The sequence below is a fragment of the Tetrao urogallus genome (genome assembly GCF_951394365.1).
Source record: "Tetrao urogallus genome assembly, chromosome: 16".
Taxonomy (NCBI): domain Eukaryota; kingdom Metazoa; phylum Chordata; class Aves; order Galliformes; family Phasianidae; genus Tetrao; species Tetrao urogallus.
In genome coordinates this window covers 10,669,803-10,696,024 of record NC_136829.1, presented here as the reverse complement: position 1 = coordinate 10,696,024, position 26,222 = coordinate 10,669,803, and the positions used below count along the sequence as shown (strand labels likewise).

The 26,222-nt window shown below is 59.5% G+C and overlaps 4 protein-coding genes across 6 annotated transcripts; 1 reads left to right on the top strand and 3 right to left on the bottom strand.

Annotated features, from left to right (window-relative positions):
- Nucleotides 1–992: 992 nt before the first annotated feature.
- HCK (HCK proto-oncogene, Src family tyrosine kinase) lies at nucleotides 993–6,704 on the bottom strand (the record flags this gene model as incomplete). Its single annotated transcript, XM_079543519.1, is given in 12 exon segments — nucleotides 993–1,195; nucleotides 1,999–2,130; nucleotides 2,395–2,548; nucleotides 4,414–4,490; nucleotides 4,652–4,834; nucleotides 4,930–5,082; nucleotides 5,339–5,488; nucleotides 5,801–5,904; nucleotides 6,039–6,137; nucleotides 6,224–6,323; nucleotides 6,480–6,641; nucleotides 6,644–6,704. Coding segments are annotated over 12 exon segments (1,578 nt in total).
- A 1,904-nt stretch (nucleotides 6,705–8,608) lies between these two features.
- On the bottom strand, nucleotides 8,609–11,714 carry CCM2L (CCM2 like scaffold protein; the record flags this gene model as incomplete). 3 transcript variants are annotated; one of them, XM_079543521.1, is made up of 10 exons in its annotated part: nucleotides 8,609–8,889; nucleotides 9,059–9,197; nucleotides 9,281–9,431; nucleotides 9,540–9,603; nucleotides 9,720–9,855; nucleotides 9,935–10,383; nucleotides 10,808–10,991; nucleotides 11,085–11,168; nucleotides 11,362–11,529; nucleotides 11,685–11,714. In XM_079543521.1, 10 exons carry the CDS (start codon nucleotides 11,712–11,714, stop codon nucleotides 8,609–8,611), a joined length of 1,686 nt encoding a protein of 561 aa, XP_079399647.1. The 3 variants fall into 3 exon arrangements, with proteins under 3 accessions (XP_079399647.1, XP_079399646.1, XP_079399648.1); XM_079543520.1 differs by having other exon boundaries at nucleotides 8,609–8,937; nucleotides 9,281–9,428; XM_079543522.1 differs by having other exon boundaries at nucleotides 9,281–9,428.
- A 3,085-nt stretch (nucleotides 11,715–14,799) lies between these two features.
- On the bottom strand, nucleotides 14,800–20,672 carry XKR7 (XK related 7; the record flags this gene model as incomplete). The annotated part of the gene is made up of 3 exons (XM_079543408.1): nucleotides 14,800–15,755; nucleotides 15,863–16,062; nucleotides 20,242–20,672. The coding sequence occupies 3 exons, from the start codon at nucleotides 20,670–20,672 to the stop codon at nucleotides 14,800–14,802; spliced, it is 1,587 nt and encodes a 528-aa protein (XP_079399534.1).
- A 3,358-nt stretch (nucleotides 20,673–24,030) lies between these two features.
- Nucleotides 24,031–25,425, top strand: PDRG1 (p53 and DNA damage regulated 1; the record flags this gene model as incomplete). Its single annotated transcript, XM_079543433.1, has 5 exons — nucleotides 24,031–24,114; nucleotides 24,193–24,268; nucleotides 24,345–24,419; nucleotides 24,609–24,689; nucleotides 25,144–25,425. 5 exons carry the CDS (start codon nucleotides 24,031–24,033, stop codon nucleotides 25,224–25,226), a joined length of 399 nt encoding a protein of 132 aa, XP_079399559.1. The 3' UTR covers nucleotides 25,227–25,425.
- Nucleotides 25,426–26,222: the final 797 nt, after the last annotated feature.

Genomic DNA, 26,222 nt, shown 5'->3' with positions numbered 1-26,222 from the left:
AAGGCGTTAGCGGCTTGGAAGCCTCGGGGCGGCGCAAGCGATGAGGGCGAGCCGCGCCGCCATCTTTACTGAGGGCAGCGGCCTTCGCGCTGAGGACGGGCGCGACGCCGCGGGCGCCATCTTGTGTGAAGGCGTTGACGCCTTCATCTCTCCCCGGCGGGGCCTGGCCCAGCCCGGCGCCGTCGGCCCATGGCGGTGCTGCGCTGAGGCCGGGGCGGCGCTGCTCCTGTTTCAGCCTGGTTGTACGGAACTGAGGTGGTGCCACGGGCAGGGCTGCAGCTGTGGCGCGGCGTAAATATTTTATTGACCACAAACAGAAGCGTCTCAAAGCAGATATTAAAGCCAGCAGCCAGCGGTGTTTGTTTATGTGAGGAGAAAATAAAAATCGCTGTCTCTCTGTTGTAAGAAGTAGGGGACAAAAATTCTGTACAAAAATAATTCTCCCTCTCTTCTTCCCCAGATGCCACATCATTAAATACTATGAAAACCAGAAGGACAAACTGAGTGCATAAGGAACATTCAGTGCTCGTCGTGCAAAGCCCTGCAGTGCTGCTGATGCAGCCATGGTCCCAGAGAGGCTCAGTGATCCTCGTGGGTCCCTTCCATCCCACGGTGTTCTGTGGTTCTGTGATTGTATGATATCACTGAGGTGCAATCAGCCCCACTGCGTGTGCATTCCTCACCCTCAGCAGATGAAGCACCACAAGAAGTGTGTGGGACACCCAAAGGGAGCTGTGGTTCATGTGACACCTCTGCAGGGCCCCGGGGCAGGGATGAGAAGTGCTGCAGTGCTGTACCCAGAGGCTCAAATGAACTGCTCCACGTTTGCCACACCAGGCCACATCTGGAAGCCATCATTTTCTGTACCAGGCTGGCAGATGAGGAAGGCGCACACTGAACACCACAAGTGGGACAGGAAGGAGCAGGGTGCGTGCAGTGCTGCTAGGATGGCGTGCACAGTGCTCTCCACTGCCTTCACCGCGCTTTCTGCTCTATGCCTGCTGCTGGTACTGGCCCTCTGTCGCAGTAAAGAAATCCTCCAAAATGCTCTGCATGTACTCAAAGGTGGGACGGTCCTCTGGTTTGGTTTTCCAGCATCTCATCATGACATCGTAGAGCTCGTCAGGACAGCTTTCCGTACGGGGCATGCGGTAGCCGTGCTCCAGAGCTCTGATCACCTCCGCGCTCGACATCCCTACAGAAGTGGGGCAGAACATTTCAGGGGCTGTCACTGATTTCTTTAAAAAGGAACAAACACAAAACCCAACCCTCCTTTGGGCAACGTCACTGTGGAGAGAAAGGACAGGTTGGAGGAGCAGGGGAAGGGGAGATCCTGCTCTGCTTCAGGAAAACGTGCCAACAACTGTGATGCCACATCCCCTGTCGCCTGCAGTTTTGTACCCCATTTGAGCAGATCAGATGGGAATTGTAATTGTTTTGTATGAATTCCGAGGAAATAAAGGCTGCGTTTTTCCATCTGCTGAAGCTTTAATAAGCCATTCTTCCCTGTATCACTGATAAAAACAAGGTAGTGTCGATGGCAGAGTGGGTCCATCCCCCACAACACTTTCAGCCACTCTTTAGCCTTCATGCATGGGTTGTGGCAATGGTTACTTTCCAGGTACAGTCATTTTCCAATGAAAAAAGGCACCAGAGAAGCAATTAGGGTACAATAGAGAACACTTCCTAATGATGACAATATACAGATTGTTTGAGCTTTCCCAAAAACACCTGGCCCAGCCATCAGCCCTGAACTGATGTTCTGCTTCCAAACAGTCTTTTCTGCAGGAAGCAGAAAAACCAAGGGTAAGTGCTATAAACACAAATAATTGTGGCCTTGCAATCTCTGAGCTCTGTTTCCAGTGTGAGATTCAAATTTCTTGCCCTTGCCTCTGTTTTTGGTGATTGAACTTCATGGAGAAAAAAAAAATCCTATAGAGGGAGCCCAGAACACGGAGCACATCTTTTGGAACTGGGTTAGAACAGGAATTTCTGTACCTGGGTATGGGATGCGCCCATAGGTAATGATCTCAGTCAGGAGGATCCCAAAGGACCAGACATCAGATTTTATAGTGAAAGATCCATAGTTGATTGCTTCTGGCGCAGTCCATTTAATGGGAAATTTGGCACCTGGACCAAGAGATCCAACGAGAAACATGAGCTAAAACCCAAACGTTGAGAATTTGGTAGTGAAATATGGGGAAGAAGAAACAAACAGAAGAGGAAGATACGGGGCAATGCAAATGAGAGGGGCTTCCACTCATCCGTTCATTGCAGTGTGTCTCTCCCTGGGTCCCTGTTGCCAAGGCTGCACAGCGATGAGGGGCTCTTAGGGAATCCCGCAGCCCTTCCCCATCCCAGGCAGGGGCCAGGCTCCCACAGCAGCTCTCGTACCTTCCCGAGCTACGTACTCATTGTCTTCAATGATCCTGGCCAGCCCAAAGTCTGCAATCTTGCACACCAGCATCGCTGACACGAGAATGTTGGCAGCTCTCAAGTCTCTGTGAATGTAGTTCCTCTTCTCAATAAAAGCCATTCCTTCTGCAATCTGCAAAAAGCAGAAAGGCAGAAACGCGGGTCTGTTTGAAATAACACAAAACCCATAGCTAGGAATGGAAAAAGCTCAACTGATTTTGTGAGCACATAGAAAGAAGGGCGGGGGGGGCTGAGCTGTGGCACGGCATGGGACATCTGTGGTGGAAATGTGATCGAGGGCTGCGTGGGAAGCACTGCAGTAGGATGTAGGATGGTGAAAGAGGTTGGGGTGACCCAGCACTGCTCATTTATGGTTGTGTGAGAACAGCAGCAAAGAACTGGTGTCCAGGGAGCTGGCAGGCTCAGGAGCAAATGTCTGGGGATGCCCACAGGCCAAAGTGTGGCAGCTGCATCCGTAGCCATGTAAATGTGCCGAGGAGTAAATCATTCTCCATTATGAGCAGACATGAGAACAGCCTCCAAATGCACAAACAGCTGCTGGAGAGAAGCGCGATCTCCTCTTTGCTAAAAGGGCACCAAATGGAGAGGGCTTCTCTGGGGAGAATAAAAAGCCCTGAGATGGGTCTCTGGAGAGGGCTGTGAAGTCAGCCTGGAGGCAGGATAGTGCTGCTGACCCCAAAGATGGCCCCAGCTCCATCTTCTGAGCTCTCTATGCTCGGTGACTGCACAGCTGTTGGCTCCTGAGCGGCACAGAGATGCACTGCTGTGTGCACAACCCAAACCCAACTTTGTGCTGACTTAGCCTGAGCTGGGATGCTAGCAGCATCTAGAAGGTGAAAGGGCCGGAGCAGCCGGGGGGAAGCACTCCCCTCCCTGTTACACCACAGTAAGATGTACAAAATACAGAAGTAAGCAGGCACTGCAAGAGTGGAAGGGCTATTTGCAGGGCCCCAAGCGGCTTTGCTGGCTGTGACTCAGCAGCATCTCCAGCCAGGAGCCCAGCTACTGCCTGCTCACTGCCCGGTGCTGCGCAGAGCACGACAGCCTTATAGGGATGTGCTCCAGAGCCAACGACCTGCTCTGCACCTCCAAAGCCTGGGCTGCAATCCGAGCTTTGCTGTTACTCAGGTTCCTCCATTCATTGAGGCATCACACTTGGCTCCAAGGTGGGCTGTTGGCCAGCAGCTGCAGGCGCTGCAAAAGCAGCGGTGCCAGGATGGTGTCTGCACAAATGGTTGCACACGCAAAGCGAGGTGGGTAAGAGCACACCCAGCTGTATTCCAGACCCTGAAAATATCCCTGAACCTCTTTTCACTGAGTCCCTCTTCTCTCCAGCTGCCTTCTCACAGCCCATGGCAACTCTCTAGCTGAAAGATGAATTTTAAGCATAGCTTCTACCGTAAACCTCCCCTAGGCATTGCTGCTCCATGGGGAGTCGTGTGCTTACAACTGAGGCTGTGCTACTCAGGGCCAAAACATCCTGAAGAAAGGCCTGCAAAAATGAGCGAGAGAGAGATCCAGCTCCTCTTCACCCTACAAAGCAGAGCTGCAACATGGGCCCCCAGGGCTGCAAACCCATGGGGCAGGAACTCAGGGCCAGCGCTGGCAGTGCCTGGGCTTGCTGCAGTTAGTGGGTTAATGGGGAGGAAATGACTGCTTCTCCTTTTGTGCACATCTGCTCCCACAGTCTGCAACACAACAAACCTCACTGCCCCATTCCTGCATCCCCTGTTCTGCGAGTCCTCGCCATGCACAGAGGATCTGCAGCATTTCCCTTGCCTGGAAGCACGCTGCCAGCACTCAGCCCCGGGCACCAAGCCTTGCACTCTGCTTTATAGATCCTTGGCAGGGAGGAAGGGTAGGTCCCCAAAAGCCAGCCATGAGCTCTCAAGGGATTTAAGCCACTCGAGCTCAATTTTGCTTTCCTAGAACTGAAAGATGGAACGGGAAGCTGGGGAAGATCTGTGCCCTGCTCACCTGCGCAGAGAAGTCGATCAGCTTTGGCAGTGGCTGCTTGTTGCCTTCCTCACTCTTCAGGAAGTCCAGCAGGCTCCCTGAAGGCAGAGCATGGCGCTCAGCCTGGCTGCAGCCCAACAACTCCCATGCTCACCCACCGGTGGCACAGGGCCCCTCCTGTCCCTATCTCTGTCCCCGCACCCCCCCACAGCCCCACCTCCTGCACCCCCATGTCCCACACCATGCAGGCCAGCAGCACCTTTCTCCATGAACTCGGTGATGATGAATATGGGCTCCTCCCTGGTGACCACAGCGTGCAGCCTCACCAGCTTGTCGTGCTGCAGGCCCTTCATGAGGTTTGCCTCCTCCAGGAAGGCACTCACAGACATGCTGCCGGGTTTCATTGTCTTCACTGCTACCTTGGTGTGCTTGTTGTAGGTTGCTGCCAGGATACCAGCCCCACTCATCATCGTCCCACCATCGTTCCACCACTTCTCCCACCCCTCACCTTTCTCCCTTTGCCACCCTCACTCTCACCCATCCACACTTCTCCAAACTGCCCGGCTCCCAGCTTCTTCTCCAGCTTCAGTGACTCCCGAGGAATTTCCCAGGCATCTTTCTCCCAGGGCTTCTGGGGTCTGGGCACACTGCAGGGGTAGGTGAGCCTCTGGCACAGCCCATCACTCTGCCCTGCCAGAGAGCAGCAAGCACAGTCAGCCAGGCTCCATGATCTGTGGCTGTGGGGCATCAGCTGGTGTCAAACACCATTACTGCAGCATAGCACAGCTGAGCATTACCATGCAGCATGGCACAGCCTGAGCACCAGCATGGGGACAGGCAATTCCCAGGCCCTGTGAGCATTTGGTGCCACCAACACCCCTGCCAGGCATTGCGGGGGGACACAGAGTGGCCAAGGTCTCAGTGGAAGCAATGTGCCAGGGCTCACCCTTGTAGTGCTCCACCAGCTCCTGCAGTGTGTCAAAACTGCTGCGTGAGGAGATGTAGAAGCCACCACTATCCAGTGTCCGGATCCTGTAGTGCTTGATGCTGCCTCCCTGCAGGCCGTCCCCATCCCGCACCGACAAGGAGTAGCAACCTGCTCAGGGATGGAAGAGCTGTGCCATGGGGCAGCGTCCCTCGGCTCCTGGCTAAGCCACCAGCATGGCATCACCCCTGCCTGGCCCCAGCACAGCCCCAGGCAGCAATGGCAGCCCCATGAGGGCACATCCCCTGTCTCCTCATGGGGTTCAGGGCAGCATCGTGGGCTCATGCAGAGATGCTTGCAGCAGCATGGTGGACTCCAGCTCTTGCCTGGCAGCAAATCAGAGCCCCTAGGGTGTATTGAGCCTCTCTCCTGGTCAGGTGTGCAGAAGGGAGGCCCTTCTGGAGCTGCCTCACCCCCCGGTACCTTTGGTCGTCTCACTGTCCCGAATCATGAAGGATCCCAATGTGTTCCCGGGGCTGAGCAGCTGCCGCTCCGCATCCTTCCTGCTGATACCCTTGAAGAACCACCTGCAGCAGGAACAGAGTAAGCAACGACCGCTGCTGGGAGCCAGGAAGCCAAGGCTGGCACAGGCTGGGGCTATTAGCCCTGGCATGGTGGGGACACGGGGTGTGACTGGAGATGACTGCAGTGGGACTCTCACTCTTCCACCTCCAGTGAGTTAGCTCGGGCAACGAAGTTGCTGGGGATGAAGCCCTTGCGCCCTGTCACCAGCGACCGTGCCTGCCACCACTCTCCCAGCCTGAGGACACAGACAGCCACGGGTCAGCACAGGGCACTGCCAGCACCCATGAGCCATAGGGACAGCCCTAGGCAGGGGACACGTACTGCTCCAGGACCTGCAGCTGCTCCCCTTTCTGGAAGCTCAGGTCCCCAGAGTGCATCGCCTCGTAGTCATACAGTGCCAGCACCACGTTGTCCCCTGAGCCTGCAGTGAGAATGGCTCTTGTGTGCCTGTCCCCATGCTGGGGCCACACAGCACACACCCACGTGTCCCTGCTGCCAGGGAGCACAGAACTCCCACACCATCAGGTTTGGTTCCAATGAGGACCCCACTGTGCTCCCCATCACTGTGTGTACGCACCATCCGCCAGCAGGGGCGCAGACACTCCGTGTTCATCGTGCTGCAAATGGAACAACAAACAGGAGAGTGTAACGATGGCACACAATGGGACCTGTGGGGGTCTTGGACACTCGTCCATCTTGCCCAGCACTGGCAGAGCGTCTCCTTCCTCAACACCTTCATCTCTGACTGTCCACATTCCTTTATTCTCACCAATGTGGGCTGGGACAGACCTTGCACTCCCATCTCAGTTCCCACCCCAGCCCTGTGCCCGCTGCCACCCAGGTGGCTCCATGTCCCCTGTGCCCCCTAGGGCACTGCAGCTCCCACTTACTTGCTTGCTGCCAGACGCGGGGTCCTTCTTATCGTGGCCCAACTGCATCTTCTCTTGGATGCTGTCTTCCTTTGACTTCATGCAACCCATCCTGTGTGTGTGTGAGGATGGGGTAGGGGGAAGGGGGAGGGGGAGAAGTTGCAACAGCACCAAAAGCCCCACACCCACAGTTCCCACTCCAGCACAGCTGATGTCCACAGCCCTGCTCACACCAACAGGTTGGGCTCCACAAAAGCAAAAGCCAGACTCCCCCCAAAGAAATGTCAGTAAGAAAATGTGCTGCCAGCAGCAGTGGTGCAGGGAAAGCCCCCAAAAGGCACTTCCCTCTCTCCGGCAGAGACCTCAGCCCAGGGAAAGGAGAAGAGTGCAGCAAAGGAGGAAGCAAAGGGCTGTGGCACTGTGGGGGACATGCATAGCACAACCTCAGTCCCACGGTCCTCGAGAGACTATCACCGCCACCTCCCAGCTGCGTCACCATCACTCCTGGTCCTTTACAGCAAGCCAGAGCCTTTGCCCACCGTGCTCTCCAGCAGAGCAGATGTGCCTGAGCACCTCACAGTCACCAACTCTCCACGTCTTGAGGCACTATCCCATGCAGTGACTTGGTAGCATTGGGGATCCCCTGGTGCACCTCATGTTCTGCAGCTCCTGTGGCTGAGCCCAAATGTGGGGACAGGAAGCGACACCACGGCATCACCTCCTCCTTCCCAGCACCCCAGCATCCATTTCATTGGCGTTGCCCCCCTGCCATCCCCAGACTTCGGTTCCCATCCAGGGGCCACCACACCTAGCAGGGACAGGACAGGGGCCGAATCCAGCACAGGGCAGCACTGCAGCAGCTCTGCTGTCTCAGGCAGAGATGGCGAAGGGCAGCCCTTTACCGGGGGCTCTGAGTCCCACTGACCTCGCTGCCCTGGGGGTTCTTCTCTCACCTTGGCTGCTGTCACGGGTCCCGGTCCCCGTCCCAAAGCCAAATCCACTGCTGCTGCCACCACATCGAGCTCGGTGGGTGTTGCTCCCTGTCCCGATGTGGCTCCGCCTCACCCGGTGTGGCTCCGCCCCTCTCCGGTACGACGCTCCCTGTCCCAGCCCTCAGTGACATCCCGGTCCTCAGCCCCGACCAGGGCTGCTCGGGACAGGGAGCCATTCCTTCACCCGCCACGGGACGAGAGAAGCAAGGATGGGGTACAGGATGGGACCAGAGCATTATCACTTCCCACCCAGTTCTGTGCCCCCAGGAGAAGTAAAGAGAAAACCCGAGTGCCTCACTTGCACAAGGATTTGCATACATCATTTTTAGGGAAGTAACTTGCTGCGGGCAGCCCTCACGCTGCCTGCCCAGGTGCTGCCCCCTGCTCGGAGCTGTGGGGCTCCTGGGGGCTTTGCTTAGTCCAGGAACAGCCATCCCCACCACTCCCCATCCCGTAGGAAGGCAAACACTTCACTGCAGCGCATCCAGACCCCTGGCACAGGGAGGCTGTGGCTGCCACCCTCCCATCCCAGCACAGCCACACTGACCCCACTTTGCTGTGAGAGCACCCTCCTGTGCCATCCCAGCTCGTCATAGCACTGGGGTGGGTGGGTGTCCCATCTGTGAGCTGCCCCTGTGCCCCAGCTCACCCCCTGCCCAACACATTCCCTTTGCACCGAGGAAGAACCTGCTCCAATCCCCATCTTGGTCATTTAATTGCAATCTGCAAAAATTACAGCACTTGGCACCGCTGGTGGGGGCTCCCCTGAACCGACACCGCCCTGAAATGCCATCAGCCCAGCCAAGAGGAGAGCCCTGTCCCTTCCGTGGTGATCTGTGCCTCCTTCACAGGTAGTTGTCCTCCTCCTCTTCCTCCTCCTCCTCCTCGTCCCGTGCCAGCGCCTCGATGTCATTTGTGATGTTGGTGATCATGCGGTTGAAGGACTCGGACTCAGAGCGCAGGGACCAGCTGTCGTAGCTGCGCACAGCGGAGGCCGACGTGTTGCTCATGCTGCGCTTGATGCGGCCGAAGCTGTCGGTGAGGATGCCGCCCTCCCGGATGCCGATGCTCTCCAGGAAAGTCTCGAAGTACCCAATGTCTTGATCGGGGATGAAGGGCCTCATCCCTGGGATAAGTGCCACGAAGTTTCGTGGTGTGACCGTGCCAACCCCATCTGGGGGCAGCGGGGTCCCACCAACCCTTTGCTGCGCACCCAAGACCCCGTTCCCAAGGATGCACGGATGGTGTAGCACAGACCGATCGCTCAGGGCTGCCCCAATCCCTGGGGCACTCACCCAGCAGGAGGAACTTCCTCCGGTCCCCGTAGAGGCGTAGGAGCTCTGTGCAGTACTCCTGCACCGGAGTGCCCAGCCGGTACTCGCGGAGCATCAGGGCAAACTGCTGGATCTCCTGGGGCGACAGCTTGTTGCGCAGCTGGGGGGAAACAGGGATGGGTCGGGGCTGGGGGTGGAGGTGCTGGAGAGGAGTGGGATCCCCTACCAGCCCCCAGCCCTCACCGTCACCATGTAGTCCTGCAGCTGCTCCAGCCCCACGCTGCTCTGGTCGCTGCCGCTGCAGGCGGTCGCCAGGCTGTGGTGGGACTGGTGGAAGGAGGGCGAGGATGTCCCGCTATAATATGCCTCAAATGTCTCGTGGGAACCATTGCTGCTGGAGGACAGGGCAGGAGGGGGTCAGTGGGTGCTGGCACTGCTCTTGCACAGCATCCGTCGGGCAGGGCAGTGAGGATGTGCACCTGCCCCAGAGCTGGGAACTCACAAGGAGCTGCAGCAGCTGTAGTCAGCATCGTAGCCATACGTCCCATCTGTGCGGCAGCTCTCACCTGGGGAGGGAAAGCTGAGCTCAGAGAACCAGGGTGTGAGCCCCGACGCTGTGCTTATGCCCTTCAGCCCTGCGTCACCGCACTTAAGGCTCCCACACCCGCCTCCATCCACTCACTTCTGCTGGAGAGCCAGGGCCGTGTGGGTGTGGAGGTGTAGTGGTACCCGGCACGGTCCACACACTCGATGCTCTGATCACCGTAGATGATCTGGAAGACCTGGCAGATGAGCGCGCAGGACTCCTCGGCCGCATCCTGCAGAGGACCAGAGGGGATGGGGAGGCGGGCGCATGCCGGGAAGGGAACCCAGTGCCGGGAACCCGCGGGTGCTCACCCTGTTCGGCACAGCGAGGATGACGAGGTTGGAATACGCGTCGGGGCACGGCTCCTGGGGGTCCAGCGGGTTGCCACCGGGGTGCCGTCTCTCCCAGCTGCCGAAACCGGTGCCGCGCTCCCAGCTTCCACCCGCCGTGCCGATCCGCCGCCGCTCCCAGCTGCCGCCGCACGGCTGCCTCCTCTCCCAGCTGCCCGACGGCCTCCCGCGCTGCCGCCGTTCCCAGCTGCCGCCCCTCCGCCGCTCCAGGCTGCCGCCCTGCCGGCCCTCCTGCCCGCCCCGAGCCGCACGCCAGTCCAGGCTGCAGATGGTGTGCCGCCGCTCCATCGCACCTCCCAGCCGCCCCGGCTCCGGCCAAGAGCTCCCCGAGCGCTTCTCAGCCGGGGGCACCTCCGGCACCGGGGCCGCTTCAGGGTATGCGCCAGCGGGGACTGGGTCCACTCCCAGGCCTGGAGGCAGCGAGGAGGGTCGGGGCATCAGAATGGGGTCGCCAGCTCTCACACCTGCCCCATCCCACTGACTGGGCGAGCTTAGGAATGCACCCCATACCCAGCCTAGGGCTCAGCCCCCTCCCCAGGAACCTGGCTGTGGCTTGCTGCTGAGCGTGGGTTTGCTGAGCACCAGAGCCCCTGTTCCCTCATCTGGGCTGCATGCAGTGGGGGTGGGGGGCACTTCCTGCATTCTCTCCTGCTGCCATTAAGTGCAGCTGGGGCCGGGGGAACAGCTGGGAGCTGTCTGCAGGAGCAACGGGAGCAGTGAGTGGGCAGCTGCTGCACGTGGTGATGCCCTGTCAGAAGATGGAGCCGGCTCCTCCCCATCGCATCAGGGTGCCAGGTGCTTGGAGCCAGCTGTATTGCAGTGGGGTGCCTGCACCTGTTTTGAGGATGAGGAGGTGCAGGGCATCGTCACGCAGGTAGGAGGCTGCGGCGATCTCATGTGTGGGGATGCGCAGGATCAGCTCCTCGTTGTCACGCCAGGTGAGCAGCAGGCAGCGGGCAGACAGGCTCAGGATGCTGTCCTGCTCCGGGGTCGTCTGCAGAGGCAGCTCCTTCAGCTGCTGCAAGCAGAGAACATTCTGGGGTGTGGGGACTTGATGCTACTGTGGGGTAGCACTGTGGGGTGACAAATGGAATGTTGGGTGCTCCCTTACCCTGGCAGTGTCCAGCAGCTGCAGCACCTCATCCCGGCTGGAGGGGTTCAGCGAGGCTGTTACCCAGGTCAGGTGGCCCAAAAACTGGGAGGACAAAGCCTGGGGTACTTTGGGGATGGAAAATCGTCCCCCCTGGGATGCAAGGGGAACACAACGCAGGGCCATGGGGAGCGTACCTGCCCCCCCCCCCCCCCCCCCCCCTTCCCCCGCTCTCCCTGTCTCTGGACAGAAGGGGTCCAGAAGCACTCCCAGCCCTGCAGGTAACCCCCTGCTTTACCTTCACCTCCTTCTCCACATAGTCATGCAGCAGGATCTGGGGGTCGATCAGGTAGTCAGGGGGGTACAGTGGCACTGAGTGCAGCGGCCGCCGGTAGACGCTGCTGCGGAGAGCTGCCCTCCGTGCAGCCTTGGGGAACACCAGGCGCCGGATGGGCGACACGAAGCCCTGCGGGGTTTGGGCACACATCAGCACAGCTCCTCCCTGCTGGATCCCCCTGAAACCTGGGGGGCTCAACCCCAGCACCGAGGGGAGCCCCCAGCTCCTAACCCTCATCCCGGCACCCCAAGATCCAAGGAGCCATGGCCCCAGAACGCACACACCTTCTTCCCTTTCTTGGTCTCGCAGTCCATGGCGCTGCTGCCGTCCTTTCTGTCCAACGCCTTTGTTGTTTTCCTGTCGGAAACTCCACCAGAATGGCTCGGATGTGAGTTCCTGCCCCTCTGTGGGTGCTGGGCTGGACTGGGCTGGGAATGGGACTGACAGTGGAACTGGAGTTTGTCTGGGCTGGGCCTGAGACCAGAACTGATATGGGATTGGGACTGAGCTGGGACTGGCGCTGGAACTGGGACTGAGACTGGGACTGAGAGCAGAACTGGTATGAGACTGGGATGGAGCTGAGATTGGGATTGGTACAAGACAGTGACTGTGGGTGGCATGGAGCTGGGACTGGGTCTGGACCGGAACAAGAGCTGGGGTGCCTGTGCACTATGCAGCAGATCAGCCCCTTCCCCTCACTACCACGGGGATCCCAAGGACCCCTGTCTGCCCCCATCCTGGCAATGGAGGAGGACTCCATCTCGAGGCCACACAGCAGTGCCCAAAGCTCTCGGACCCTAGGGCAGCCCATGGACCCCTGCTTTGGGACTGGGGGTCAGATGGTGAATAGGGCCCCCCGGCATGGAGGAGGTTGGACTGGGATCGCTGGCAACGGGGCTGTGTCCAGCAGTTTCCTCCCCAGCACATCACATCCTGCCCACACACCCCTTCCCTGCCAGAGGCAGCGGGGCTGAGGGCTCCAAGCAGGTGGCTCATCCACAGCTGTTCCCAAATGTCCCCAGCATCCTGGGAGCTCCACTTCAAGGCCCTGAGCCTGGCAACATGGGGGGGACTGGGGAGAGCCGGAGGAGCCAGCAAGGAAAAGGCTCTGGCAGGCAGTGCTTATTGAAATGAATTTAATATCTCATGTTGCAGCAAAATTAAAAATATACAAAAAGTTTGTGGTATACAAAAAAGTCTCGGTCAGACCCCGGTCTCTCGCTCATCCCCTGCCCCTGCCAAGGGTCCCAGAGAAGAAGGTGGCACACAGAGTATTTACAGTACATGACAGCCGGGCTCCCAGGTCCCAAGCACCAGGGGGGGACGTGGCTGAGACCCTCAGTCCCTGCTGGGGAGAAACAGCCCAGCCCAGAGCAGCGGGGCCTGGTCCTGGTCTGAGCTGCATCCCCCATTCCCTGAACTTGGGGTGGTCCCGCTGTCCCCGCCAGGACTGAGGCCTCTCAGAGCTTCCCCTTCCCCAGCTCAGCCCCAGCTCGAGCCCCTCTTGGTGCGATCCCAGCAAGTGCTGCTGTCCTGACACTGCTGCCATCATCACTGCTGCTAGCCAGGCTTGATTCCCCTGGCACTGCCCCTGGAGCAGGGCTGAGGAGCCACTGGGCTCAGGGGCCATGAGGACAAAGCAATGGAGTGGCCACGTGCCATCCCACACAGCCCCACACCACAGCCTCTGCCCTGATCCCGACATGGGAGCAGCCCGGGTCTGAGGGTACCGTGGCATGAGTGCATAGAAAAGAGTCCCTATGACCTGTGCCCCCGGGAAGGGCACGGGCTGCACCTCAGCCCAGGTGGCGTGGCTCCACATGGCAGTCACGGGCAGAGGGCTGCAGCATCCAGCACCAGCATGGCACTGGTGTGGCACCAGCACAGCAACTCCTTGGTGGCTGGGAGGCTCCAAGCTGCTGGCACCCGGCTGCTCCATGCCCAGCTGGCTCCCATGTTCCATTACACTTCCCTGAGGATAAGGGCTGCCTCCTCTGCCGGGACCCGGCTGGGGCTGTCCTGGGGCTCGCTGGGACAGAGTGGGATTTTTTGCCCATTCCTAGTAGTAGAGGAGGAGTGAGGGTCGCGGAGGGGCCCAGCCCACTGCCCAGACGCAGCTCTGCTCTGCGCCCTCCTCCAGAAAGGTTCCGAGGCATTCAGATAGCACCAGTTAGCACCAGTGACCCCACGTGGCCCACCCCAGCCTGCACTCATCCCTCGAACTTCTTCGGAGATATGGGAAACGAAAGCAATGCAGCCCAATGGGCACCTCCCAGCACCATGGGACACCGCAGGAACGCCGGGGCTGGAGGAAGGCACCGGGGCTGTGAGGGGCTCTGGGTGGGATGTGTGTCCAGGGGACAGCAGATCTGCCCTGCGAACCCAGCTGCAAACACGCACACACACACACAGAGACACAGACATGGGGCACAAACACAGGGTGGGGGTACATTCAGCACAGCCCTTAGGGCAGGGGGCACTGCGGGCTGGGACCAAGCCACGCACACATTCAAATGCAGAGCCCAGGGCAGCCCTGCTCCTCTGGGGAGGAAGTAAGGAGCTGAGGGCATCGTCTTGGCTCAGGTTCCTACTGCTGAGCTGGGGGGGCTGATGCTGATGAGAGGTGGATGGAGACGCTCCCGGCTGGAGAATGGAGGGGAGAATGAATGAGGGTGAATGTGACTTCGGGGATCCCCCGGGCACATCACCACTGCCTTGCACAGTCCTCCCAGTGCCAGCCAGGCCCTGCCCCACCAGCGTCAGTGGAGGTAGAAAATGTCACACAGAATGTCACCCGTCTGGTGAAAACCAACACAATGCAATGGAGTGGTTCCCAGGAGGGCAGGAGGGAGTGGAGAGGTGCTGTGCCTCCCACCACTGGCCTCAGGGCCAGGATCTCTGCCCCATGCATGGAGCAGTGACCCCAGGGGTAGGGAACAGCCGGAGCGTGTGTGGGGGAATTGAGGCTGAGATGAAGAACAAGGGGGGGCTGCCCCGGCTCTATGCCATACGCTACTTGGGGTTGACAGGAGCCCCAGACTCCAATACAGCCCTACTCCAGACCCCTCAGCCCCATGGCTCTCCCCCAGCACCCACATTCTCCACATTCCCCCGTGCTATGTCCCTCTGTGCCCAAAGCCCCTCACCAAACGGGCTGCTCCCGTGCACCCCGCAGCCCCCACTCTGTGCCACCGACCTGGCGGCTCAGGCACAGGTGAGGTATTTTGGCAAGGACGAGCCCCCGGCGCACGGCTGGCCCGTGGGGGGATAGCACCAAGGGACCTCACCGGCCCCTGCCCGCGGGGCGCTCGGCACGGCCACCCCTAAGTGCCGGCAAACCGAAAAGAAAGGCAAAACGCTGCGAAGAGACGGAACAGCCCGGCCGGGGACGCCCCTGCCCTACACGGTGGTCTCATACTCCAGGAGCTCCTGGGACACTCCTGCTGTGCGGTACTGCAGGCGCGGGGTGCTGGGCGAGGCGTACTCCAGCGCCAGGATGGTCTTCCGCAGGCGCCGGTCGATGAAATGGGCGTCCCAGGCCGGGTACTTCTTCCTGGGGAGGTCTATGCGGATGACGGGTCCCTCTGTCCGCGGGGTGCGGGCGGCCGGCGGCGTTGGGGCGCAGGGCCGCACCTGGAAGACGGGCACGCAGCTGTCCCGCTCCCCCGGCGCCCCTTCCCGCTCCCCCCCTGTAGTCCGCGGCAGCGAGCGTGGGGGGCTGGTGACCACGTCCGCAGGGGAACTCGGCGCAGGGGGCGGCCGCTGCTGCCGGAAAATGCAGCCCCCAGAGCTGGGACCGAACATGGGGCCGTTGGGGTGCAAGAGGCAGTAGTAGATGAACATGAAGAAGATGCCGAGGGCGAAGCTGGAGCTGACCACGCAGACGAGGATTAAGGCGTTGAAGTCGGAGATGGTCTTGCGGTCGTAGTAGAGGAACCAGAGGATGGTGAGGGCGGCGTTCTCCGACAGCGTGATGATGTAGTAGATGAACATGCGGTAGCGGCTCCGTCCCTCCTTGACATTGAACCAACAGAAGATGTAGATGATGCCCACCACCATGTTGTAGATGATCTCCTCCCACTTGGACATGCAGAAGTCCGTCTCGCCCTGGATGATCCAGAAGGTCATGATGCACCAGTGGGTGACGATGAAGATGCCGAAGTAGAGCTGGAACACGGAGGCAAAGAGGGCGAAGGCGATGGCGCGGGCAGCGATGGTGAAGAGGTGCCACAAGATCTGCACCACAGCTCCCTTGTAGGACATGGGCATCTTGTCCTCCCGCGAGTCCCGCAGCACCTTCTGGTAGGAGGCAATCATCCATGCCAGGGAGACGAGTGAGGCCGAGGCTGAGAACCCTATGGGCACAGAGGGGCTGTGAGAACGGTGGGGGGACAAGGAAGGGATGCGGCCATGACCAGGCTGCAGCCCCCCAACCTCTCCCTACCACCCGGAGGCTCCCTACCCTGCAGTGCCTCGATGTCATTCTGCTGCACCATGATGCTGAGCTGCAGCACCAGCTGTGGCGCGCTCTTCAGGAAGGTCTCCAGCAGCCGCAGCATGCTGATATCTGCGTTCTCAAACATCATCCTCCAGTAGAAGTGGCGGCGGCGATGCTCGGCCTGCCAGCGGCTCTGCAGCCCCAGGTACAGCGTGCGGAGGTACCTGCGTGAGGGGGAGCATTGAGGACGGCCCCCACCACGCTCACATCCCACAGCTCTGCCCCGTGATGCTGCCATCCTGCTGCAGCATGGCACATCCCTCCTAACTGAGGCTGTGGAGATCCTCATGCAGCAGGTGTGAGGCAGCAGGGATGCTGCACTTGGTGCTGGTGCCAAGCCACTCTCACCCAGCCCTGTGCCCCACTCTCCCTGGCACAGGATCTCATTCCTTCCCCCATCCATGACCCCACTCTTCATCCTCTGCACATTTCAGGTGTCCTGCTCGCAACCCATCACTGTGCCAGGCTGCTTCTCAAAGTGGATATTTTGGTCCTGGCTGGCTCGCAGCCCACGCTGCCTGCCCTGGGCAGAGGAAGGAGGGAGCAGGAGGACCAGCTGGTCGTGCAGGGTGCCCACAGGGAGCTACCGTGCCGGTGCTGCCTTGGCTCTTGGCAGGGCTGAGGGCCTGAGCACAACCATATGGTCCATGCTCGGGGTCAGTGGAGCCATGCGTGGCACCGACGCACGCACCACTGAGTCACCGGGAGCCCTCCCCACGGCACCGGGCCAATGAGGCTCAGGGAAATGCCGTGTCCCTGGGGAGGGAACACATGTACCATGGAGGGGAAACAGGGATGGATGTGTCCGGGCTGCACCATGCCGACTGCTCACAGGTTTGGTAGGAGAGAAGGGAGACGGATGAGTACGAAAACAGAAAGATTAAGCAAAAGGAAGTCAGACCATAAAGCTCCCTCCCAACCTCGTAAAAATGTCACACAAACTGATGGCCTTTATATCAGATCCATAAAATGCTGTCAGTCGACTCCATTAGCCCATGAGCACTGGGAGAAGCCCTGATCCCAGCACTTTCAGCTCATCCATCAGCAGGAAGAGGCAGAAGCCAGCCCAGTTCCCTCAGTGGCCATGTCCCGGCGCCTCCCACACCAGTGGCCACTGCAGGGCTGGTGCAGAGTTGGGGGCTGCGTGACCTGGAGGTGGGGGGAGCATCAGCTGGTGCCACCCAGGCCCCAAAGCCACCCTGCTGCCACCACCATCTGCTCCCACAGCATGCAGGAGGGAAGGCAGGGACACCAACCACACGGGGCTCCTGGTGATGCTTGGCAGGGGCACAGGGTGTCAGTGCAGCACTGCCTGCAGCATCCTCCAAAGCTGCCTCCATCACCTTCCTGCCAGGCTCCATCACCCTTCTTCCCAGCTCCAGCACCCCCTCTCCTGGCTCACACGAAGCCAGGGCAGCCCAAGGGCCCTGCTGCAGCCGGGGCTCAGCCGGGCTGACTTCAGCCTTCCCATCTGGCTTCTCCCTCTCCCCGTCCCTGCTCCGTATGGCTCCTTCTGCAGCCTCTCCTCTCTGGAGAAGAGCCCAGTGCCGGGTGGTGGTGGCTGCATCCTGCAGGGCTGTGCCGTGAGCCAGTGCTGGAGAGGTTGGGGTGGCCAAAAGGAGCAGAGGGGACAGAGGGAAACTGGGGGGACACAGGCTGAGCTCTGCCAACCCAGCCCTGAGAACCTCCCAGAGATCTTTGAGCACTGGCAGCCAAACAAGACGTCCCCGTTTGCAAATTATACCATTTCCATCCAGCACCACAGTGGAAGTGGGGTGAGGCTGAGGAACCACACACAGCCCCATCTGCGGCTCCTCACCGCTCAACAAGTGGCCCTCAGACCCCCCCGCTTTCCAAGGGGCCCGGTTATCCTCCCACCTTCCTGTCAGCTCATTAAACCGAGATTTCATCTCCCATCAACTTGCCAGAATGAAATGCTGATTCCTATTTGTTATGCATTTGATCACGCCGTTTGTGTTTCAGCCCAGGAAAAGATCCCCGCGCGCTGACGGAGCACCGCCAGGTTTTTATGAACTGAGCGCAGCAGCAGCTGCATGAGAAATACAGAATCAATTACTTTAAAAAAAAAAAAAAAATCATTTAATTTTCAAAAAACTGATGATGAGGCAGAAACAAACCGAGAGAGGCTCTTAGGGCTAATTACTGCCTCCTTTGTATTAAAAAGCCCAATCTGACAAAAATCTCCACGGAGGGTTGGGGTGGCAGTGGGGGCAGGAGCACCGTTTGCTCACCCCCAGCCCCACAGCACGGCCCCGCAGTCATCAGTCATCCCACAGCCTCATCACAGCCCTCAAATCTGTGGTCCCACTGCCATCCCAGCTTGCGAAGGTTGGGAGAAAAGCAGAGTCTTATTCCGAAACTTAATGCCAATCTTAACCCCAACCCTGGCTCTTCCAATGCCAGAGATCACCGTCCTCAGGTGAGAAGCCACACAGGACCTCCCCCATTCTGAGAGTGAGCAATAGGAAGTATGATTTTCTTGACAGGTAATTTGAGATATCGTCCCTCATCGCTTTATTAAAACAAGGAGAAAATTGCTTTCCTGTTGCAGCCATGCCAATCCATGACACAACCCACAAAGCCGAGCCATTGGGGGGAGCCCCATGTGCAGACCGATGCCTGGCCAGCAAGCAGACCCCAGGTCCCCGGGTGCTCCCTTCCCTGCAGCCCCACCTCACCCCAAATTCAGGACTGTGGGGAGAATCTGGGGCCGTGCAGGGAGTGACTGGGGCGGGTGAGAGCTGCCAAGGGAATTACAGTGGCCCTAGCCACAGGGCTGGATAAATGCAGGAAGGGAGGCATGAGCAGGGAGGGCCCAACATCACGGCCAAGGAAAAGCCTTCCTTTCACACGCAGTGTTTATTTGGCTGTAATTCAACACTTCTTAAACTGTCACATCCACCTGCACCAGACCCACTCTCGCTAATGGGTTTAGTGAACTGCATTTAACTGGTCACCCGAGCAAATCCCAAATCCTCGGATTAGAAAGAGCCTCAGCTGCAGCTTGAAACCAACGTGTCCTGGAGGGTCAGTGCTGAGAGTTACCACTTTAATTGGCTTAGGAGCCTGCAGCAGATAGGAGGCTGCAGCTGACACAACTGGGAGCAAAACCTGACCCGGCTCCAACCAAACCCCAGTAATTGCTCACCGAGCCCCAGGGATCTCATCCTCTTCCCCAGCTCTCCCAGTACACCCAGAAGGGGATCGCTCCCATCCTGCTGGACCGAGGAGGTGGACTGATGGGTGGGGGGGCAGGCGGGGAGGGAAGGACAGGAGCTGCTCACACAGAGCACATTGCTCTGTGAAACAAAGTTAGAGATCCCCGCAGCATCCCAAGAAAAGCAGCAGAGAAGCGCATGCAGACAACAAGGAGGAGGAAAGCAGCCTCTGTGCCACAGTAGCTCAGGAGGGGAAGCAGCACCAAAACAAGACCAAGAGCATCGCTTGCTCAGGGCATTGTTTCAGGAATATGCCATTGTCTCCACTCCCCTCCCAGCATCTCAAGGCTTCGGCTCCATTGCAGAACACTGGATGGAGTTCAGCAGAGCTGGGAGGGAGCGGCACTGGCTCCATCACACAGGGAAAGAAGGTGCTCAGATGGAAATGAGCGTGCCAAGAAACCATCAGCTTTGGAAGAGGGTGCAGAGGAGCATGCTTGAGGGGCTCGAGTCTGCTCTGGGCCAACTGCTGCTCATTCTGCCTGCAGGCCCAGCAGGGCAGGGAGCAGAAATGCAGCCCCATGGGGAAACCTGGGGACAACCACTCCCTCCTTGCCCACAACAGCTCCAAGCAGGAGAAGGAGAAACCGGGGAGGAGGCTCTGAGCCCAAGCTGCTTGGTGCCCAGCAGGAACACTGCATATCCCCAGGATGCGGTCCCCATGGTCAGGCAGATGCCCTCACCAGGCCCAGCACCACCCAGGGACAACAGGCCCGTGCCACCCAGCAGGGCTGCAGCCCCTCACACTCTGCCCACGCCCACAGCTCTTGCTCACAGCCAGGCTCTGCCAAGAGCCCTCCACCCCCTACTCCTTTTGTGGCTGCAGAGGGATTGGTCCCCACGCCCACCCCAGCTGCACATCGCCATGCCCACCTCCATCCTCCACCTGTGTCCCGGCCATCCCCACCTGTGTTCTCCATCCTCCCTGCACCTGGGGATCCCCGCTCATACCCGTACTGCGCTCTGCCCCTCCATCCAGCCCCATCCCATCCCTGCGACCCCTTCCTTTTACCTCCGGACGTGCCCCAGCTGCAGAAGCTGGATGCAGCCCTGCAGCCCCATTAGGCTCATCCCCATCCCGTCCCTCCGACCCCCTCCTTTTACCTCCAGACCTGCCCCAGCTGCAGCAGGTGGATGCAGCCCTGCAGCAACCAGACGCAGAGGCGGCAGCAGCCGCGGCGGCCGCGGGCGCTGTCCTTGGTGCTGCCGGCGCTGTCCTTGGTGCCGACGGCGAAGTCGTACACGAACCACCTGAAGCTGAGCATCTGCACCACGAGCGAGGGCAGCAGCACGAAGAGCAGCGTCAGCCCGAACCACCACCGCTGCCCCCGCACGTAGTAGTGGGCCGCCAGCCACAGGTCCGAAGCTCCGTCCGCGAAGCAGACGAGGAGGGCGCACAGCACCCAGCAGCCGTCCCGCAGCCGGTACCGCCGGGCCGGGGGAGTCGCGCCGCCCGCCCGCCGCCCTCCGCCGCCCTCCGGACTCTCCAGCCTCACGGCCGGGCCGCCGCCGCCGCCGTCCGACTTCGCGGCCATGTTGTCGGGGGAGAGGAGGAGAAAGGAGGGAGCGGGAGAGACTTCCGGAGGGAGGACGGAGTCGCCGAGCCCGCCCCGGCAGCGCCCGCCCCCCCGCCGGCCTCGCCCCGCGCCCGCCGGCCGGGCCCAGCCGCGCCGCACCGGCACCGGCCCCGCCGCTCCCCCACCCCGGCAGCTCCCTCCGCCGGCCCCGCCCCGGCCCCGCCGCTCCCCCTCTCCCGGAAAGGGCAGCGCCCCGCGGGCGCCTCCCCCTGCCCGGACCCCGGCAGCCCCGGCTCGGACCGGCACAGCCCCGCCGCCGGCTGAATGCCCGGCCCCGCCGCCCGCATCGCCAGCGCCTGGAGTATCCCCAGCCCTTAGCCCTCATCATAGCAAAGCCTGCCCGTGGGTCCGGCCCCAAATGGGTCCGGGAGGTGAGAGCCTGGACCTGGGTGTACAGAGGTGCTGTGGGGCCGGGGCAGGAACGTGGGGACACATAGACATAGAGACGCAGAGACACAGACACGTGGGGACATAGAGACACAGGATCACGGGGACTCAAGGACGTAGGGACACAGGGACATAGGCCACCAGGCTTCCACCCAAGCCAGCCTGAGGAAGGGAAGAGGGCAGCTGCTGGGGCTGCTCCCCCTGGCACCAGGGGGAGCTGAACCCATGCCCAGCCATGGGGAAAGCCTCTGAGGAGCCGCAGAACCCGGCCAAGCACCAAGGTCTGTGCGTGGACCTCACTCTCCCCCTCCATTTCTCCATTTGCTGCCTATCAGTGTTCAGATGCAGCATGTCCTGATCATCCCCTGTCATGGGGTACAGGGAGCACATTGCCAGCAATCCCAGCAGCACCTAGAGGCCCAAGGGGAGGGAAAAGGGCTTTTTGCTGCTTTGCAGGGTGTCTCCAGGGAGAGTGATAGCACGGAGGCAGCTGTCTCTTTACAGCAGTCTCAGCCCCTCTCTGCTGGCTGCGTTTCAGCCTGCCAGGCTCACCTCAGCACGGTTGCTGCTGGAGGAGCCAAGCACTTGGATGAAGCCTGGCCCACGGTGCACACACTGCAGCACAGAGTGAGGGAGAGTCTATTTTATCCCAGGAAACGCAGCCAACTTTCCAACTCCATCTCGCATAGTGGCAAGGGGGGTCAGCTTAGAGCTGGGAAGAGCCTGGGTTGCTGGTGCATGAAGCCCTGGGAATATGCTGTGCGAGGAAGGCATTGGGCAGCCCAGGGGAGCAGAGGCAGGCCCTCTGCAAGGTGCATGTATTAGTACAGGTAACGCGACTTAAATGCCAGCTAACCTTGAGATGCTCCTGACAGAACCCCTCCACAAATACCCAGCTGGGGGAGGGGATGCTGCCTGCATCTCAGGAGGACAGGAAAAGAGCCATGGCTGTCCAGAAGCAGGGGAAGCACCGCTGGTGCAGAGGGGTCTGAATGCTGTCCTTGGGAGTCTAGGCAATGGCGCAGGAATGGTGCCATAACCCCCAGGTGATGGTGGGCACAGCCACAGGACAAGGGGAAGCCGGGGGGAGGAGGGATTCCTTCTTCCACAAACCCTGAAACGCCACCTCCAAAGCAGAGTTGAATGTCCAATGCCTGCATACAAGGTGACTGTGGTTTGATGTCTGATTTATCTTAACAGCAGACCCTGGCAATCACAGGAAAAGATGAGGGGAAAAAAAAATCCATAAACATGCCTGAAGCCTTCCTGTGCATCTGTCAGCAGACAGGCAGAGGGGGTTTCGAGCTGCATAAATAAAAGTGCTTCAAGAAAGGAAGAAAAAGGAACATGCTGAAACCCAAACCTTCAATGCGTAACAAAATACAGACAGATGCAAACCATCCCATAGCAGCGGGTGGATGGCCACATGCTCTGGCTGCACAGGTTCCCAGGAGGGAACATAAACATGCAATCAATCTGAACGAGCTGCCAGGCTGAGTCCAGCTTGCAGGCAAGCAGCTTGCCTGTGGCGCCAGGTCCAGTAGAAGAAAGGCCGTGATGATTTGCGACTGGCTCAGAGCCTGCTGTGGGAGAGACCTGCAGAGCGTGGCACCAGCAGCCATTCATTGCCTTGGGAATGTTTTCCAGGTGCCCAAGGCTTTGTGATGCCTCCTGCCACAGCTCAGCTGCAGCTCCAGTGCTGAGCTGCAACCCCCTGCGTGGCCACGCTAAACCTGGCCTTCATTTTGGTGTGAGCTGGTGAGCAGCGCTGCCTGCCTCAAGGATGGTCATCGGGCTTCTCTCTGCTGCTGCTAAGACACAGGGAGCCCATCTTCAGCCCATCCCCATTCTCATACCCAGCCCCATTCCCATTCCCAGCCCCCAATCCTGATCCCCAAAGGCTGTGTCCACGTATGTGAGGCAGGACAGACGGCCACGGCTTCTACTGCCCGTGAAGGTCGGGAAAGAGTGTGTCCCTGGGAAGCAAACCCAGCTCCAGCTCCAGCTGTGATCCAAGCACGCATTATGGAAATCAGGCTGTCTCCTGATCCCATCAAAGCAGAAAGGATCAAATGCTGCCAGGCAGAGAGCTGGAACCAAGGGCTCTGTGGTGGATGCTGCACTGTGGGGCTGTAGGGCAGGTCTGTGTCCCACATCCCATCGGCAGCCAACCCCAGCACTCACATCACAAAGAAGCTCCTCAAAAGACAATGTGGATGAGGAGCAGATGGATTCCAGGCCCACCTTGAAACCCCCACTGAAAAGGAGCATTTCTCAGCTTTGGCATGCAGCCCCATCCTGCTGCTTCTTCTGCTTGGTGTCAGGAAAAAAAATCCAAACCGAGCCTGAATCACTCCCAGCCCGGCCAGGATGCTGTGCACAAAGTGCTCATTTCCACCGCTTCGCTGGGAGCCTTCTTATTTTAGCACTCGCTGCCGCAGAGTGAGATCTCTCCCGTTAACTGTCACAAACGACCTTACGAGATTAGGGCCGGTAATCTTCCGATCTGTTTAATCTTCCTCCGGGGATTATTCGCACAGCTCCGCTCCTCGCAGCCGCAGAACCGCAGAACACCCCGAAATGGAAGGGATGACCGAACCCAACCCCCGGCTCCGCACGGGGAGCCTGGAAATCAGACCCCGTGTTTGAAAGCCCCGGTCTCCGGGGCAGAACCTCACCCCGACACCCAGGCGAACCGCCCCGCCGCAGCCCCGCGCCGCTCGGTCCATCAGCGCGGAGCGGAACCTCCGCGCCGCTCCAGGCGCAGCCGAGCCACGCGGCCGCCCCGCAGCGCCCCCCGCCGAACCGCCCGGCCGTTTCCCGCAGCGGCCGCACGGGGGCGCTCTGCCGCCCTCCGCGGAACTCCCGAACGCGGCCGCTGCAGCCGCCCGGCGGGGAGCGGAGGACGGACGGAGCGGCACCGGCCGCCATGGCGCGGGATCCGGCCTTCGTGCTGCGCTACCTGGCCGAGGTGGAGGAGCTGGCCGAGGACGTGCTGGCGGCGCGGCAGCAGGTGAGGCCCGGTCCGGCTGACGGCTCGGCGCCGCTCGGCCCCCCCCCTCCCATCCTTTCCCCTCCCGTCTCTCTGCAGATCGTCGATCTGGACGTGAAACGGAACCGGAACCGCGAGGCGCTGCGGGCGCTGCGCAAAGACCCGGAGCCCGAGGGTGAGAGCGGGAGCCCCGCGGGGACCGGGCCGGTGTGCGGGGGGCGGCGCTGAGCCCGTCTGCTCCTCGTCCGCAGGAAAAGCCATGGTGTGCTTCGGGAGCACGTTCATCGAGCTGCCCAAGGCCAAGACCGAGGAGATGCTGCAGAAGGGTACGGCGGGCTGTGCCCGGCGCTGGCCGTGATGAGGTTTGAGCTAAAATAGCCCCCGGGTCTGCGCTGTGCGCCGCTGCCGGCCCGCCCCGCACGCAGCACGACCCCCTCCCGCCCCGGGTCCTGCGGGCTCTCTGTCGGTCCTCTATTCAACCCCGGTCCCCCTTATTCCTGCTCTGCTATTTTCAGATCAGGAACATCTGGATGAGGAGATAAACAACCTCCGGAAAGAGCTGCGTGTGAAGGTCAACCGTCTCTATGAAGCTCAAGGTAAACGCTGCTGGTCTTGAGCCCCGCAGCAAAGGTCTGGCAGCAGAAAGTCAAAATCTGGGGCTGCTCTTCCTCTCACTTTGAAATTCCCTCCCTGCTCCGGCAAAAACGCGTTGCTGCAAAGCTGTCACCCAGCAGCGTGCTGAATGCATGCAGCAACGACCAGGTTGGATATTAGGAACAGTTCATTCTCCAGAGGAGCAGCGATGCAGTGGCACAGCTGCCCAGGGGGGTTGGTGGGATCGCCGTCCTTGGAGGCGCCCAAGGACTGCAGAGATGCAGCACTGACAGACGTGGTCAGTGGGCACAGTGCAGTAGGTTGGGGTTGGATTTGATGCTCTCAGGCTATTTTCTTTTCCAACCTTCACGATGCTGTGAGAACAAACTGCCCTGCCCACATGGAATGCTTCACGTGTTTCACAGCAGAATCCTGACGTCCTGCACGTTCTCACAGGTAAACCTGAGCTGAAGGGATTTAACCTGAACCCCATGACGCCGGAGGAAATGAAACTCATCAATCGCATCCTGGAAGGCTGAGGCAGCTGTGCCACCACAACCGTGTGCAAACACTGCTCAGGGTGCTGCGGCTGGGTATCACTCACAGTGTTTGCACTGCATCAGCCCCAGCCTCCAGGATTTCCAGCACTGCTGTGCTGCTGGAGCCTCTCATAAAGAGCACGGGGAAAGATGCAGCTCCTCAGCTACATTTCTTCTGGCTGTAAACTCCCTGCTCCTTGCTGACGATGGTGGCAGAGCAGTGCAGAGGCAACTGCTGAACAGTGGCTTATTCACAGCCTATGACAAACACCCGCTTGCAAGGGGGATTATTAAAATCAGCACTGTTGGGCATTCCTAACTGTGTGTGTGTGTTTGTTGCTGGGTTTTTATGTGAGAGCTTCTGTAGTTTGGCTGCAGAGCTGCAGTTCACTGTCGTGTCAGGGACAGGAGTAGGAGGAATTGTAAATCTACAGCGTGCCCAGAGCATAGAAGAGCTGTGTGTGCCTGTGGTATTAAAACAAAAATGAAACTATACATCTGAAACATGTCAGGAATCTCCTGAAAGATGTGTAGGGAGGAACAGAAGAAGGCAGCATCCTGTTAGCCTTAATGGGAAAACAGTCTGCTGTCAAGGTGGGAGCCAGGAGAACACAGAAAATGAGGCTTTCAAAACAGGATGGAAGAATAAAACATAGATATAGAAGCAAAAAACCTGCAGCTTGAAGAGCTGGGACTTGGCCTGCAGTAAAGGGTTAATTGTTTTAAGTCATAATAGTTTCTTCAAAGGTTGTAAAACTTACTGTCTCACGCACTACCCTCTTCATCCTGGAGTTGCTACCCCCATACAAGCTGGGTAAGACCACAGCAAGACTTGTGAAAGTTAATCACAACTGTCAGCATACTGCAGTGAGTCTCCTTTCTACAAGTTCCTGCTCTTCCCCTTCTGGACTTCTGTAAGATTGTTTTAATGGAATTTAAAGACTTCGAACACTGCAGTTGTCCCCGTGTCACTGGCTCTCCTGGTAGCTCATCTGC